Raw genomic sequence first — 17,765 nt, 5'->3', positions numbered from 1 at the left:
GATCAAAGACCTTCCCGGAACTCGGCTTCCATTTCTCCAATGAAGCAAGAAAAGGATTGAATTTTAATCGCTGAGGATTTTTAAAGCTCACCATACATTCTAGGAATTTTTCTTGGCTTGCAGAGCACCCCATTCTCTTGGTTTTCCTTACGTCTCAGCTCCCTTTACTCGTTCTTCCACTTTCTTCATACTCACTCTCTTGGTGACTTTTTAAATACCACCTAAATCCTGAAAGCTCCCAGACTTTCCTGAAATCCAGAGTCCTATCCCACAGACGTCTCTACTTTATCTCTAATCATTGTGTGCCCAGTCTGCACGGATCTTCTCTCAAGGAAAACAAAGAACCAGTTCCACCTATAGCTGTATAAGCTGCTGCCCCTTCCTTTCCCAAACTGTGTTCTAGATGCATCTCCAAGCTGTGCCTCCTTCCCACCAAGTGCCTGTGGTAGACTCACATATCCTCCACTTTACTTCTTTTAAAGCTGAGGACACAGGTCTGAGGTGTCACAGCCAGGTTTCCTAAATTCTTGTTCTCTCGGCAAACAGCTGTGTGAGCTTTGGGGTGGTGTGTGTGTGCGGGGAGGTGTTTGTTTTAGAGCAATGCAGTATAGTTCTTTATAAAGATGGGATAGCTCAGGCTGGCGGTAGACTAGAGATAGGACCAAATAATATATTAGCCATAATTTTTACATTCAACGTTTCTATTTTCTACCCTGTAAGCCACAATACTTAGCCCTGGAGAGTGCTATTATTAAAAACATTGAGTCATAAAGCTGTATCAAGCCTACCAGCAGAAGAAATGCAGCTGGTGGATTGGCTCTCCCCGTGCTCATCTATTGAGACCCTTAAAACCAGATTCACCATGAAAGGTGCTATGGAAGGGCAGATTGCAAATTACTGTGTTTATTTTCAGATTATTAGACTTACTAGGGTCTTAATAGAGCTTAGTACGCTCACAGGTCCTTAGAAATAGGTTTCGGTTTTAGTGTTCTCCGTATTAAGAAACATTGCTTAGAAGTAACTTCTAGAGCCCAAAAGATAAAGAGAAAAAGACACACATGATCAAGGCAGAATTATCTTGCCTGATTATAAGTAGTGTATTTAATATTTCCATATCTTACTCAAATTAGAAAGAAAAATATAATATTGAGCATCCATTCTTCTCAGGTGGTGCTTCTCCACCTTGGCTGCAGATTGGTATGACCGGGGTGTGTAAAGAACATTGGTGCCTGGCTCCACCCCCAGAGATTCTAATTCAATTGGTTTTGGGTGTAGACCAGGCATCAGGATGTTGTGAGGCTCCCCGGATGATTCTAAAGTGCAGCCAAGGGTTGACAATTCTTGTAACAGGGACTTGAAAATACTTTGTGGACACCTGTCCTAATTTTTTATTTTCTGGAAGAGATAAGAACCTCCTTGGAATTTTCCATATCTTTTACTTATTTGTGGAAGATATGAAAATGAACAGTAGTTCCTCTTTGACATTAAACATTATACTTTTCCAGAATCTGGAGCACTACCTACCCATATATAGCTAGTTAACAGGACATGGAACAGATACATTTCAAGCCCTATTCAGTCTAGGAGACTCATTAGTGTCTCTCTCAATATGTCTAAACCCTGAGACCAGCTCACCATCACCTAGCCAGTAAGTTATAGGCCTGAGATTTGAACCCTGATCTTTCTGACCCCAAGATTCCTTTGTTTAAGGACAAAAGACAAAGTCTATTAGGATCCACCAAAACCCATCTCATCTTCTTGCTACCCACACAGCTAGACTACCTTTCCTGGCCTCCCTCAGAGTTAAGTGTGGCCATGTGACTGGATTCTCATCCACACAATGAAAGCAGAAGTGCCATATGTTGCCTCGATGCCTGGCCTCCCCAGATTATCCTCCATTCTTTTCCCATCATCTGGTTATAAGTGAGGACCACCATTGGATGGCCACCTGCCAGATAGCCACAGCATAATTCTACATGAACAAGAAAGATGGCGTTAAGGGAGAGATCTGGAGTTTATGTGTCTGAGCAGCTAGTCTGCCCTACCCAAAGATAGCTACTGTTCATTAATGACTCCGTGGAAAGGGAAAGGCTGAAGATTAAGTGGAGAGGGGAGAAAATAATGGAGTAGAGATTGCGGGATGTGGGGTCCAGAGCACAAGTGGAAGCGTTAGTCTTAAACAGGTGAAAGGACCTATCTTTGATTTTGACAATTGGGAAAGAGAAAGAAGCAAGTGTGAAGGCAAGTGTATTTGGAGATATGGAGGAAGTTATGGTGATTTTGTTTTTCTGATGCCTTCAGTTTTCCTTGTGATGTCAAAGATAACTCATCTATGGGAACTTCATGAGGCAGGGTAGGTGGTTCGAGAAGATAATGTTTGAAAAAGCCCTTGTGGAGAGTGGAAAAGAGATACAAAGAAGGTAGTAACAGTTAACATCAAGAATTCATTAAGGACGGACATCATGTGAATTTGTCATTCCAACCACTATGTTTCTTCTTCACTGCTATTTCCTCAGTGCTCAGCATTATGCCTGGGACATGGCAGGTTTTAAATAAATGGTTGAAGAATAACTACGGTGACATTAAAGAGGTGAAAGCTGGAAAACAAAAAGGTGGGGTATGGGAACAGGGTGAGATTTTTCCATTTACATTTTGGAGGTGGAGTGTTTGCAGGTGCTGACAAATTTTACGTGGTAGCCTGGGAAATAGGTGGCAGCAGTGGAATGAATGACATTGGGGGTACCCCAGGACTCAGATTCTAAAGGCACAATGTCACTCTGGATGACAGGGCATGGAGTAGAGGAAAACTGTCAACCAGCTGTCAACTTTAAGACTACAAAGGGATTGGTGCTTTAATAGGAAAAGGCAGAGCCTGGTATATGGTATAGCCACATAGTCTGAGCATCAGGGGAGAAGGGATGGCCATTTGTGAGTGGAAGGGCAGTGGTCTGGAAGTGGCTTTGGGTCATGAGAAAAGTGCTAACAAGCTTCACGGCCATGAATGGTAAATATTTACTGTGCATGTTTCTACAGTCAGATGGCGATCACCGAGGTGACTCAAATGATGTTGGTTGGGCTTACTCTGGTGGTAAGGCTTACTTAGGTCTGGTGGTTAGCTAGCTATCAGCTGATCTATGCTGAGGTATCCAGCCTGTGTTCTGTGTGTCTCTCGTCTTCTTCCTGGGACCAGGAGACTACCCTGGGCATGGCTTTAACATAGTGATGACAGCGGACAAGAACATGAGCATGCACAATTGTTCAGGTGTTTTTCAAGTCTCTGCATGGGTCATATATGCTAACATCCTATTGGCCCAAGCAAGTCCCAGAGCTAAGCTTATAGTAAGTCATAAAGTTCTATGGCAAAGGGTATGGCTATGAAGAGAGAGAGGAAAAAAAATACAGGGTCATTTTTAGAGCCTGTCACATTTGGGAAAGTGGATAAAGAGAGGAATCGAAAAGACAGACTAGAAGGGTTTACATCTAGGGGTAAGGAAGGATGACTTGTAGGTAAAGCAGGTGTGGTAAATGGCTAGTAGAAGCATTGGCTCCAATAGATCTCTGATCAAGGTAGAAAATTTAAGCCCTCTTGGGAAGAGCATGATCCACTTACCCTCTTAGCCTTGGCTACCCCATGTATAAATGGGGATGTTAACATTTTTCAGATTAAGATTACAATGAGGCAATACATTTGAAAACATTTGGTAAATGATGAACTTAAAAAATGGCGGTAGGTGTGCATAGATCAGCTGACAGCTAGCCACCCCCAGCATGTGAATAAGCCCAGTCAGGATCATCCAAGCCACAGAGGAATGTTGAGGCCAGATTACCAGGTAAAGGCTGTATAGATATCTCAACCCCCTACCAACATTTCAATGACCCGGCTACGGGTCTGCTAAGAAAGATGAAAGCATTTTTCCTTTATCATTAGGAGACTATCAAACTGAGTAACTTTTGCCCCTGGGGTGCAGGGCATGGGTGACTGATACCAGGTAGCACGGAGAATACAGACCCTAAATCGGTAATGATGCATGGCTCCTCTAGAGGGCAGTACCCTGCACCCACCCCCTGCTACGTCCTCTACTGGCTGCCGGAGGATGGTAAAGCTCTTTCAGAGAACCTGCTCAGAGCCCCCTGGAATCTGGGAAAACAAGCCTGCCTAACTTCCAGAGTGGCTTGCTCTAGGCGGGCGCTCTGACCTCCCTTGGCTAAAGATGAGCTTCCCTACTGATTAGGGGAGACTTCTCAAATGGAGGAGTGCAGACCCTATTGCCTACTCTTGGGCAGCGTCCAGAAACAGGGGTCTATTGTCATTAATCCCAAGTTCTCTTCTTCCCATGCCCCTTCCCAGTGCCCACCATAGGGCAAGGGGGACTGCGTTAGCATCCTGCAGGCCCCAAGTCAAGGATGCAAATGACTCTGGTGTGATCCTGGTCACATGTATGAGGACCCATTTGTGACTCTGGAGAGTCTGCGCCAAACATGACCTTTTCATCCTGGGAGCACTTGAAGTGGCAACTCTGTTTAAAAAAATAAATCTGCAGTCTTCTTTTAGTGAACAGGGAAGCAGCCTTTATTTGTGCATGGTGCGGCCAGGTACATTGTGTCCATCTGCAGAAGCTTCCAGATGAATGTCCTGCATCTTGACTTCAGTAGCACAATACAAATCCTCGCATGCAAGGTTTTATTATCTGCCGTATTGCTCTATGTTTCATCTCAGGTCAGCATTCGAACGGAATGTCAAAGCTTCTTGTTTCATATTCAACTGTCTGCTAGCTGTCCTCCTTGCTCTTAACACCTCTGCCCTCTTGACCGTTCCTCGGTGGCTTTGGAACGCTGGGTCATTTCAAGCATTTGTATTTGTCAGTGTATTGACTTGGTTCTCACTTACATTTATTGAGCACTTGGCTTTCATTTGGTTTTTGGTTTTTGGTTTTTGGTATTTGATGGCCCCATCATTAAGATAGCTCCATTCACTGGGGTATGTTTATTTAAGTTTGTTCTGTAAAGCTGACATATGGGAAATGTCAAAAGAAACAGGATCTGTAATGAGAAGTTACTGCTCGTTTATTTTAGAAATCTGTAATGTAGCTTCGTGCTGGCCCACTAGCATTGACCATGCGGATTCCTCCTGCGAGGTTTTAAATTTTGACCGGAGGCCAACTTGTTTACAGATTTACTTCAACACAGATATATCACAGAAACTTGGCAGTTTCAGGAGCTTAAAAAGTATAACCAGCCTGTCCTTTGCCTGTTTGTTTAAGGAAACGCCTCGGCCTCTGCCACTGAGCTTTGGTGCCTGGAGCAGGATTTATCAGAACCAGGGTGGGGACTGTCATTCCAGTGTCCCCAGGGGCTGGGAACAATGATCACAGCTCTAGTGAGACACTGAAGCCTTGTCCCTGGCTCCTCTGGTTGGGGCCCTTTCATAGCTCAAAATGGGGAGTCAGTCCCTCTCCTTCCCTGAGCCACCACCCCCTGCTGGGAACGATGGCTCTGACCTGGGCCCAGAGTTTCTTCTCCTTCCTAGATTATGTACTTTACTCCCTCCTCTGCCTGCATTTCTGGACCACCTGCCTACTGGCTTTCCTGGGATGTGGGGCTAGCAGTGGTAGAGGGACTTACACTGAGACCCATATGAAGAGTGCCTCCTGCCTGTTGCCGAGTAAAACCACGAACCTCTGACCTAAGGATATTTGTGCAATGCAGCATGTTTTGCATTCTTAGAATTTTATTTTAAAGCCAGTAAGTTTTAGGTCTCAGATGGTCTTTGGGTTTGGGCTAAGTAGCACAGATAAAGTGAAGAACTATGCCATAGATTTCAGATGCTTTTTCCCTTTGATATTTTTTTTTCCTTTTTAAAGAAAGTCTGCAACAGTTTTTGTTCAATAGAAATACAATGTGAGCCTGATAGGTCATTTGAATTTTCTACTGGCCCACATTAAGAAAAAAAGGAAAAGAGAGACAGCAAGAGGTAAAATTAACAAAATCTTTTGCATTTCTTTACGTTTAACACGAAGTCTTTGAAATCCAGTGTGTATTTTACACTCGCAGCACATCTCAATTTGCACTGGCCAAGTTCAAGTGCTCAGTGGCCACCGTGGCTTCTGGTTACGGTAGCGGATCGCGCAGGCCTGCAGCATTGCGGAAGTGGTGTGGTACAGTGTGGCCAGTCTTCCACCACAGTTCCCGTAATTTTGTTGTTAACAGCAGCATTCTGATTCAGTTTGGGGCAATATACTTGAAGGGCTTAAATTGCATCCACAGTTGTCACATGCTTCACTTGTTTACCCTTCAGCCCCTGGTTTTTTGAATAGCATTGGAGGAGAATTTTGGAGAACTACTGCTGTTTCTGAAAGAGCGTAGGAATAGCAAAACTGCGCAGAAATATTCAGCATGACTGCGACATATGGCAGTGTTCGTGTGGCTGCGTGTACGTGATGCAAGACTCGCCTCCTCTGTCTCTTCCTCTCGTGGAAAAGAACTGGAGGTGTGATACTCAGGGTGAAGATATCGAAGAGCATTAGAGCTTTGGTGCCGCGTAATGCTGTCTTACCCGATTGCCTCCAATGTCCTGAGGTATGGCTAGCATGGTACGTAGGACTTCCAGAAATGTGGCCTTCTCACCGTCTCATTTCCCCCAGACTTATTACACCTTCAGGTCCTTGCTCAATTTAGTCTTCGTTATTCTACAATGATAGAGGGCTTTTCCAGCCTTGTCTATAAAACTCTGGAAACCAGGCCGTTCTCATTCTAATGGTTTTGACTTTTTTTTTTTTGCATAGGGAGGGGGAGGGGTAACCCTGCAATTGACCTGATTGTATAGCTTGCGGCCAGAATGAGTTTGCTTTCCAGCTCACAGTGTTGTACTATGGAAGGCTTAGGATTCTTGTGGTTGTGCTAGAGAAGAAAAATGAGGCATTTTCAAAATTTAGAAAGAACAACAAATGATGGTTTTAAAGTGCCCATTCCAATTATTTGATGCCTATTTCTAATCCGAAATGTCCAAGTCATTTTAGAAAATGGTTGTGTCCTTCATGTAGCCTAAAAAGTGTTGCCACGCACTGTTCTGTTTAGGATGTGGATATATTGCTGAACGTGTGCTCATTGTGAGGAGAAAATATGTAGCGGTCTGTAGCCATCTTTATATGAATGATTCTTGAAAATAAGCCATGAGTTTAAAGAATGGTAAATTAACAGGCCTCTCCTAAGAAATCTTATTCTAAGAGGATTTGGTGGGTTTTGTTTTTGTTTTTGTTTTTAGCTTCTGTTTCTATTCGCCATGTTAGGACTGGATTTACCTCCATCTAGACTCAAAGTTAGGCCTAATGGCAAGGATTATGCCACCTTGGTGTGCCCAGATAGGGACTGTTTATGGATATGGAAATATCCTCCATATGTGATTTGAAACACATTTATGAGTGGGGACCACATAGTTTTTGTGTAGATCTCCACTGTTCTGATGTAATGATATGTTATGGATACAGAATACTTTTAGACCATTGCAGGGCCAGCATATCTTTCTTTTTTAATCCCTATGATTTCATCTTTCAACTTTTACAGCTGTCTTTTTGGTGTGGTCTAGGATAGAGTCAGATGATTTGCTTTTACTCCGGAGTCACCTTGAGAAGTCTTCTGCGACGCAGCGCTGCAGTTGTGCAGAAATGCCCCATCTGTGATGACAAGGGAGCCTTGCTCATGTTCACGTCTGCACAGTGCAAGAGCGGAAATCGAGTACCAAGAACTAGATAAAGCTCGAAGACTAGCCTTTTAGCCTGTGTTGCCCATTTACACATTTCTCTGGGGACAAAGTAGGGCAGGTAGTTTTTTTTTTTCTCTCCCTTTAAGTTGGATAATAAATGACTGGTTTGCTAGAATTCTTCATTATTCCTAGACATAATAAGCTTTGGAACATGAACTACCTTTCTTAATGTTTTTAATCCACTAAGCTTAAAAGTAAATATTTTCTATCCAATTATCTTTAAACGCCCATTATGAATTTTCTTCTTATTCTGGCATCCTAATAGTGGTGGTCTCAGTGCATTTTATGGTAGCAAGTTTGGGAGCAACTTAAAGGAAAACTGGCGATGATTGGCATGAATCTGTGTGTGTGTGTGTGTGTGTGTGTGTGTATTACAGTGTAGCTGACATCCAATGTTATAATAGTTTCAGGTACACAGTGCAGTGGTTCAACAATTGTATACATTATGCAGTGTTCACCACAATAGTTATGGTCACCATGCACAGTTGTTGCGATATTATTGACTGTATTCCTTACACTGTAGTTTACATCCCTGTGACTTATTTACTTTATAGCTGGAAGTCTGTACCTCTTAATTCCCTTCAGCTATTTTACCCACCCAGAACCCTGTGGTGTATGTATGTGTGTGTGTGTGCGTGCATGCATAAAAAGGAACACACACACACACACACACACACACACACAGAGTGAAATATTACTCAGCCATAAAAAAGATGCTATCTTGTCATTTGCAACAACATGGATTGACCTAGAGGGTATAATGGTAAGTGAAATAAGTCAGAGAAAGACAGATACCATATGATTTCACTTATATGTGGAATCTAAAACACAAGACAAATGAACGAACAAAAACAGACTCGTAAGTACAGAGAAAAAACTGGTAGCACGGATGTGTCTTTGAATCGCCATAGTCCTTTCGGGAATTTCAGGTCCCCGCCTATTTGCATAGAGACCCTTTGAATAAGCATTGCCTCACTGTTTTGATGTGGTTGTTTTTTTTTTTTAAATTTCTGAGAGAGAGAGAGACAATGTGAGCAGGGGAGGGTCAGAGAGAGGGAGACACAGAGTCCAAAACAGGCTCCAGGCTCTGAGCTGTCAGCACAGAGCCTGATGCGGGACTTGAACCCACGAACTGTGAGATCATGACCTAAGCCAAAGTCGGACGCTTAACCGACTGAGCCACCCAGAATCCCAGGTTTAAAATGGAATAATTGCTACTGTTTCAAGACATCTATTGCTCCCCTAATTTGGGAGACGTGGATAGAAGAAAGAGCAGTTGCTCCTTGGCTCTGTGATCTATTATACCTTAGTGTCAAATTGGACACACGTACTTAGATTCTCAGCTTTCATGTTGTGACATTATTTCCCCAAGGCAGTACTTTCAACAGGTATAAAGCTTCCAAAGGCTTTTTTGTAGGTCTTGTGACTGTGTTAAACTCCAGAAAAGACACATCATTTAGAGAACATTCTCTAGTGGATTGGTTCTAAAATTACACCTGCCTTAATTGGTATAAACTGCTCACCTTCTAATTGTGCTAATGCCATTTAAGTTTCAACAGAATGGCATTCTGGAGTTGCCCCGGACAATTGGTCTTCATTTTGCATCTGTAGCAATAACGATGCTAATTGGTAACATTCCACTGGACAGAGTTGTAGGATCCTGTGTTAGTATTTATTTGTTCGGGTTGCATAAAACTCTCTTGTACTCACCTCCAAAATCACTGGTTATTAACCTTTTTAAGAACATTTTATTTCTGAGCAACTCTGTCCAAGATATTCTAAAAAGCAGAATCATTAAAATATTAAGTTTGAGCTAGGGGCAAAGAGATTTGTGTTAATAAACGGAACCAGAGTTAATTTAAGCTACTCATTCTGTTGAGCTACTCTAACATCAAGAGTCCCTTTCTGGTTGCCAGCAGGCAAATGGAAGTGAAGGTTTGAAATGGTTGGCCTTCTGGCATTTAATTAATCTTGGAAAAAGTTGAAGTCCAGTTTGATTTCATGACTTAATGCTGAACTTATTTGTTGAGCATCATCCGTCAACATTGTACCGTCGGGAAGGTATTTCTTCCTAGTGTCTCACATGTGACTATCTACAAAATGGCTTCAGAGAAACACTTACGGCTTGACTATTGAGTGGTGAGTTCATTGTTGTCATCACTGTTAATGAGAATTTTTTTTCTTCTAGTACTCAGGAACACAAACCAGAGCATTAACCAGTAAAGAGGAAGAGAGAGAAGCTGTAAACCTTGGGAGGGTGTGCAGTCATATGGGGAAAGAAGACCAAAGGTCATTTGGTCCAGTCTTTATTTTTGTTTTTGTGTTTGTTTTTGTTTTTTGACAGCAGAAGTCTCTTCTACTCTTCCGTGGACCTCTAGAGATGGGAAGCAGACAACCGCACCAAGTAGTCTTAGGCGATGTGGTATAAGGCAATGTGTTTTGCTTTCAAAATGCTTATCACTTTAACAGTCTCTTATATTGGGTTCTTCGATGATGTCCACCAATTTGCTAATTTTATTTTCTCTAACATTTTGTTAACTAAGTCCCGCCCTCAAATTTTATTATATTTGAGACGATTGCTAGATGCCTATGGCAGATCTAGCTCTTTCATATTAGTGAAAGATTGATGTAAGATACGCTGTTACCCTAGTTCCCGGTGGTTAATACTTGAAAATATACAAATGAAAGTTTTTAGAATCAGTCATTCTCCCTTTGAATTCAAGTTGATTTGCCTATTAAGTATGTATATAGATGTTCCCAATGCAAAGAAGTAACTGACAGAAAACTCCTTGAAACCTGCTAGCTGATGCAAAGGCTTCTGGGGTATAGGAAGGGCTGAGGGCGAGGAAAAGGGCACATGCCCTTAGAATCTAAAAGCTCCAACAGACCTGGATAAGGCGTTAGAAAATAACCACCACCTAGCACTCCTCTATCATTCCACAGCTCATGTGCATATGTGAATAATTGTAGGAGTTTGAAAACGATTTGTTGATATCATTTTGAAGATCGGTGTTAAGAGGATTTAAAATAGAACCAGTGTCTCTGGGACCTGGCACTCACCTTGTTCCCCTGTTAAGGCTGTGACCCCCCTGTTTCTGCGTTTCACCCAGTAGATCCCCATCCAGTTCACCTGACCCGGCCCCTGCCTCTATTCCATCTCTCTCTGAGATCGCCTGCATTCTAGAAGTGGGCAGGAGAGAGCCCTGAATTGGTAGCAGCATTACCAACCCCTCCATCTTCTTAGGGACTTTATTCTCAGCATCCAGACTTTTTCCCCCGGCCTGTGCCTTTCCTTCATGAGGGACCTCGCATTTATTGACATGGCTCTTTACGGCATCCAGAGGGTCCTCATAAAACTTCTTTCTAGGAGGCCAGGGACATGGGGAAATTCAGTCAGAGGAGCGAGAACTAGCACTTTGAACCTCAGCTGTCTCATGTTGCTAAACCTCTCTGCTGCCTGAGTGCATAAGCTGATAAGAAGCCAGGTCAGGAGGGATCCAGGAAGTGAGCCCTTCCCCCATGAACAAACGTGAGGACACGTATCTAGGACACAGGCCACGAGAGAAGCAGCATGTGGCCCACCGGGCAGGATGGTAAGCCCGGATTCTGACTCCATGGTGAACTTCCGGGTGGGGAGCCCCGCCTCCTCCTGGAACCCAGGGTCTGCTTACTGGACTCTGTGCAGACTCTTATTGTGCCATTCCAGATTCTCCTTCCTCTCCCTGTTTGATAGCAGCCTTACACAGGCATGCATCTGGGGGTACTTCTATGGCTGGTGACTTTCCTCCCTGAAAATCAGTGACACCTGCACCCGGAACTCTGAAGGTTGGAAGAGAAAAGAGCTAATGAATGCAGTCAATGAAATCAATTTTAAATTAATTTTCAAGGAAACACACCCTACTTTGAATTTTCCACACAGACCGAGTTTGAATTTTCTACTTTAACTTGGGTGGAGGGGTTTTCTAGTAGAGGCTGAAATGACTTAAAGGAAGGAAAATGTTGTGGACTCTTATGTTACATTTTGCCAAGACTTTTAGGGGCAAGGCAATGTCCTCAAAGGGTCTTCTGTACTATTTCCATTTCCTGAGGAAGATGATATAGGTCTTTGGTTAAATCGCTTCTGAAATAGGCCCCATTTCCCATTCCCTGCTGACCAAGACTAATGATACTTAATTTCTAGAAATGTCCTTGCCAGAAAGAGAAGAAAAAGCAAGCAAGCTTTGGAATAATCTAAAATACTGATGCTGCTACTTAATGTTTATTGAACACTTACTATATGCCCCATACTATGTTACCTCATTTAGTCCTTAGTACAGTCTTGGGGGAAAAGGTGGTAACATCATCTTCATTTAACAGATAAGGAAACTGAGGCAGAGGATAAGTAAGTTGCCCAAAGTCCCACATCAGTAAATGGCAGACAGAGTGGAACCCTAACCCATTTTCTAAAACACTGCTCTACCAGCTGTGTGGGCCCTTCCAGGGGAGGTGGGCTGTGGGTCAGCAAGGCCACCCCATTGTAAACTCTAGGGGGTACCATGCAGGCCTCAGTTTATGAATAGTACCCTATGTGAGGTTCATTGCAGACTTCCTACTTCTAGCAGAGGATTCAATTATTCATTTTCAGGCAAAATTTTTGAAATTCTTTACTGGCAGTCCCACTAATTCACATGCACTTGCTAATTAGGGGGAAATATTTTTGCCAGACTTAGATGCATTGTCCCCCAGCTTCAAGACAGGCCACATTTGGGCCAAATTGTGCAAAAACCTCTCGTTATTTATGATTAGAATAGCTAAGTATACTTACCCTCTCCACTCTTTAGTAAGACAAACCACTTAGCAGTAGGACAGAAGCTGTTTCTTTTATGATTTTCTTTTCCCTCGACTCAAATTGCTTCATAACCATTACTTCAGCTTTGAGTAAAGGACCCTTATTCATTCTTTTCTCATAGATAAACATTTGAAATTGCACATCACCCTCTTTTCCAAACAGTTGTCCCTGTTTACAATCAGACTTTTTGCACTCAGGAGCAGCGAGGCGCTAAGCAAATCCCCGAGGTATTTTTTGGATGAGAGTCAGAACAAAGAGTAGATCATGGAAAAAGTTGGAACCCAGCCCCAATGCCGTCATGTTGAGCAGAAGCGAAACAGATGACACCAAGCATAGAAGACAGCTGTGAGGCGCCTGGTGGGATGGGCTGACCCAGGGAGCCACGGGCCTGTGCCCCCCATGACTAGCAGTCAGTATGAGGACCGGGCGAGGATTTTGTCTTCCAGTCCTTTCTCCAATAAAACCGTTGTCCTATTGAAGAGACACCATAGGGCAAGTTGCCAAGGTGTCACAAAGCGTGTGGCTGTGAGAAATTATCCCTTCATAATCCCTGCATCCTGACTTGCTGGGAGGTTTTGCCTTAGCTGGCCACACTGGAAGTTCCTGCCTCCTGGTAGGAGTTCAGCTTACTGCTGCTTTTGGTATCCTGCAGATCGGCCTGTGGGTATTCTCACAAGCAGATTTCCTTCCTGCAGAATTCCGAAAGTGCTGTTTTTAATTCATATGACCTGTGAATTCCTGTGAATACAGCTATTCTGATGTTGCCTTAACCTTGCGTACCATGGCACAGATGTGCTTCCTGTAAGAATCCTTCCCCAGTTGACTTCTGTTTTACATATTCAAGGTCACAGCCATATCTAAGAGATAGATAATCTTGTGTCTTTGATCCCGGGCTTAGAAAAGTCATGACAGTCATCGCTTCAGTTCCATACTGAGCCCCTTGAGTGGCCTGGTTCAGCGGCAATTGTTTTCCTTCCTGTGTTGCTTAGTTATTGTGGGGGATGCTGAACTCATTTTTTCCTTCCCGGTACCTCTTGAAACACGGCCATCTCTCCCCACAGGAGAGCAAGCCCCTGCTGATAGGAAATCTTTCCGCGTGCACGTGCGCACAGCAATTTGCCAGCACGGATGGCTGCCAATGGTTTTCTCTAGCTGCAAGGAGTTTATTTTCCCTGGATGACACCGCTGTGCCACACAGGTGGCCGGCGACATAGTAGGCTCCTCAGTGATAGAAGCTTCTTTGTGGAGAAGCGCCTCTGGGGTGCTTGGGGTCCCCATAGACATTTGTGATGGTTGACTGATGCAAAAAAAAAAAAAAAAGATTTCATGTTGCATCGATTTTTGGTTTATTGTGAACCACAGGCAGTGTCAAGATTAGGGTACACCGTAGGCCCCTCAAGAGGTAACAGATTGCCTCAGTCCCAGGAGGGCTGGTTGGCAGTCACATCAGACCTGGAGCCTGCAGACAGTCCCTCGGGGCCACTCACCCTTGACTGGCTTGTTGAAGGATAGTGTGAAGGATTCCCCACTGTGTGCCCGACTCTACAGGGCATGGCATGGGTCCCCGGCCACCTCTGTGAGCGGGGAAGAAATGGCAACTCCCTAGAGCTGCATCTCCCTCCCCACCCCACCCACTCCCCAGTTCTGGCAAAATGCTGCAGCCTTTAACCTTCTGTCCACTTTTTTTTTTAATTGAAATTATATTGACTTCTCTCCTTCTCTCTACGTGGTGCTCTCTTTCCAAAACCACAAAGCAGCCTCTCCGGGGGGCAATCTAAGTGCTACCTATAAAAATGCTTTTCACTGGAGGAGAAAACATCAGCATGTGTGCTCGTAGCAAGAGCGAGCATTGCTTTGAGACACTGTCATTTAAATTGTGTATACAGGGTTGGGGCACCAGGGTGACTGAGTCAGTCGAGAAGCTGACTCTTGATCTTGGCTCAGGTCATGATCTCATAATTCATGGGATTGAGCCCTGCATCAGGCTCTGTGCTGACAGTGCAGAGCCTACTTAGGATTCTCTCTCTCTCTCTCTCTGTCTCTCTCTCTCTCTGTCTCTCTCTCTCTCTCTGTGTCAGCCCCTCCCCTGCTCGCACACACACATACCATCTCTTTCTCAAAATAGATAAACAAACAAAAAAAAATAAGATGCATATACGGTGTCTTGGTATAAACCTTTTTCCTTGTGTAGATTGATTGTGTTTACGTGTGAAGCCCTGACTTAGGTGTCCCACCATCTTGGTCTCATGTCGCCTCCTGCTCCCTCCCGTCAGCTGGCTTTTGCAGCTGGCCCAGCTCCTGCTCTGCTGAGCCTCAGTTGTGGGGCTTCCTCCTTACTGATATGGTGGACCTGAGGCGCTGCTAGGTCTTCAGTCATCATGACCACAGTGCACTTTCTGAAGCAAAGGATATACTCATGGACTTAAGATTTCCTTATGAGTTAAAATGAATCCGTTTTGTATTAATGGTCAGTTGACAAGAAAACTCACTGAACCTCAGCATGATGCTTGCTAAGCATTTTGGTTCATTGATCCGTCTCTCTAGATCTAGTCTCTCTAGAGCTAGATCTCTCTAGTTTATTTTTCTTTCTTTTTTTGAGAGAGAGGAGGTGTGCAGGTGGGAGAGGGGGATGGAGAGAGAGAGAGAGAGAATGAATCTTAAGCAGGCTCCCCGCTAAACGTGGAGCCCGACATGGGGCTCGATCCCATGACCTGAGCCAAAATCAAGAGTCAGACACTCAACCGACTGAGACACCCAGGTGCCCCTAGATCTAGGAGTTTAAAGTGGACAGAAATTGGAGGCCGGCTCCAGAGAATGGGCAGGTTTTAGTACCTAGCATTTTCATGCTTTAATAGGTGGGGGTGGGGTGTCCTGATATGTGTGGAGAATGCATTTAACTGTCTACACAACACCCTCAGCCTCTAACCTATGGCATGTGGAAAGGAATTGTTCTAGCAAGCTCCTCTGAGCCACATCTAGAAAGTCCCTTTAAAGGCATATTTATTTAGTCTTTAGAAGGAGAATGAGGGTAGAATGGTAGCAGCCCCAGTTTATTGGGTGCTGATTGTTAGGCATGGACCTAAGGGATTATGGTTTACTCTGTCTTCTCCGAGCAGCTTACCCTCCCAGGTGGCTGTCGTCATCCCCCTTTTACCGAGAAGAAAACTGGGTGTTAAGGAAGTTAAGTCACTTAGCCAAGGTCACACACCTGAGCGGTGGAGAAGCGCTACCAGTGAGCCCAGACCACGAGCCCGGCCCTCACCTTGCCATACTGTCTTGTTTGGTGATTGTGTATTCCCTCCTGCCCATTCCAAGCCATCAGAATCTGTTCCATCTGGCAGGCCCTAGTCTGAACGTTAACTTTCTGGAAGCCCCTTTTGCTTCTCCTGGTGCGAAGTGATTTCTTGTCCCCTGTACCCACGTGGTACATGGTTGTTCCTCTGCGGCATGTCCCGTTCTGCTGCATATTGGTTTATTGTTGTCAGATGGGAATATTACCTGTCCTTGGATTGCAATTCTCAATGGATGGTTGTCTTGCTACTTCTTTGGTTTTGGTGAGGGGGGACCTGCTGTCTTCATCAGTGAGGTCTGCTTTGGCAATTTCAAGTTCAGGCTCAACCTTTCCCTCATCTCTGAGCAACGGTTCTTGACCTTGAGGGATAAGATTTTCCTTCACTCTCATGGTAAGCACTATGAAGGAATCTTAAATGAGGATCATGTATTTTCTGATTGTGACTATGTGCCAGCGTGATTCTTTTAGAATCTTCAGCCATGACCAGGATAGGCTTTTTGAAAATATGGACACAAGCAACGCCAACAGCTTTTATCTTACAAGAGATCTGCTCCATTTTTCACTGTTACATGCCTTCGTGAGTTTTGAAAGGGGACAGAGAGGAAGCCAGGAGGAACAGAAGTAGGTTTAAAAGTATGCTGGTATCAAAATTGGGCTCACATTGCATTTTAAAAGTCTTAAGGTAATCGAAAGTTGGTTTGCCAGGATTGGATGTCTAGGGTGCCTTCCTTGCAGGGGAGGGAAACTACTGCTTCTTTTTTTTTTTTTTTTTTTTTGGATTTAACAGTTTTTTTTTTTTTTTTTTTGTCTTTTTTAAAACATCTGTCCATTAAACCATGTAGAAATAGGTATACAAAAAGTCTGCAAAATAAAACATACTTTAAACATGTTTAAGTAGAGGGATTATTTGAAATTTCGGATTTTCCAGTCCCTTCGTTATCATGCTATTGCAGCCAAGTAATCCTTAACTTCAGTTGGAGTAAGCCTCCTGAATCCGGCTTCATTGCAGATTCCAACCTCAATGTTGTCTTCTGTCATCTGCCCTTCAAAGCTTTCCTTTAGGGTTAATATGGCTGTATGAATGGCATCTTCAAGTTCCAGGTCTTCATTATATCTTTTTTCCAAGAAAGTCTTCCCATTCACATAGTTCTTTCCCATTGCTGTGGCTTTCCACGCAAAGTAAGCTCCAGATGGATCTGACTGAAATAAATACGGTCGCCTCTCATTCCAACCACAAATTAGTAAAGAAACTCCAAATGGTCGATCACCACCTGACTGAGTATATTCTTGCATCACAGAAGCTACTCTCTGTACCAGTTGAGCTGTGGGAATGGGTTCTTGGTACACGAGATAGTATTGCTGAGCTAGTTTTCGAGCTCTGTGCACAAGCACTCTGTAATCTGGGCCCATGCCGTTATACACCAAGCCTATATGCTTGGTGTTTGGTTCCACTTTGTGTACACTTCGCTCGTCATACAGAATGGATTTCTGTTTCTTCTCGGTTGCTAATACCACACCATTTGCAGCTTTAATTCCCACTGAAGGGGCTTCTCCAGCTACAGCAGCCAAAGCATATTCAATCTGGACAAGTTTACCAGATGGGCTGAAAGTGGTCAGCGAAAAGCTGTAACCACGCTCCGCCATCTTTCCCCGGAGTGGGAAACTACTGCTTCTTGAGCCGCTGCTGTGTGCTGGACTCCACATTCAACACGTTTCTACTCTTGGCTTCTTCCCCAACCCTGTTGAAAACCCATAAATAGCACAACAGCAAAAGATGGGAACAAAGTGGCAATTCCAGGCAGGTATGGAAACAGGCTCAGGAAGGTGGTGCTCAAAGTTACACCACTCCCTGTCTGATAATGCTTGAATTGGAACCCATGCCCACC

The 17,765-nt window shown here is 43.9% G+C and overlaps 2 protein-coding genes across 2 annotated transcripts in view; one reads left to right on the top strand and one right to left on the bottom strand.

The window, feature by feature from the left end:
- Positions 1–17,765, top strand: part of TSPAN7 (tetraspanin 7) — a 126,934-nt gene that overhangs the window by 61,251 nt on the left and 47,918 nt on the right. The gene's annotated exons all lie outside the window — the stretch shown is intronic.
- On the bottom strand, positions 16,816–17,531 carry LOC120248115 (proteasome subunit alpha type-2-like). Its single transcript, XM_039256353.1, has one exon. It carries the CDS (start codon positions 17,521–17,523, stop codon positions 16,819–16,821), a length of 705 nt encoding a protein of 234 aa, XP_039112284.1. The 5' UTR covers positions 17,524–17,531; the 3' UTR covers positions 16,816–16,818.

The sequence above is a fragment of the Hyaena hyaena genome, unplaced genomic scaffold (genome assembly GCF_003009895.1).
Source record: "Hyaena hyaena isolate Hyena2069 unplaced genomic scaffold, ASM300989v1 scaffold_12, whole genome shotgun sequence".
In the NCBI taxonomy this organism is placed as follows: domain Eukaryota; kingdom Metazoa; phylum Chordata; class Mammalia; order Carnivora; family Hyaenidae; genus Hyaena; species Hyaena hyaena.
This window is presented reverse-complemented; position numbering and strand designations above follow the sequence as displayed.

Bases quoted from the DNA above. Each gene is read 5' to 3' on its own strand.
- LOC120248115 (XM_039256353.1), bottom strand. From the start codon at position 17,523: ATGGCGGAGCGTGGTTACAGCTTTTCGCTGACCACTTTCAGCCCATCT.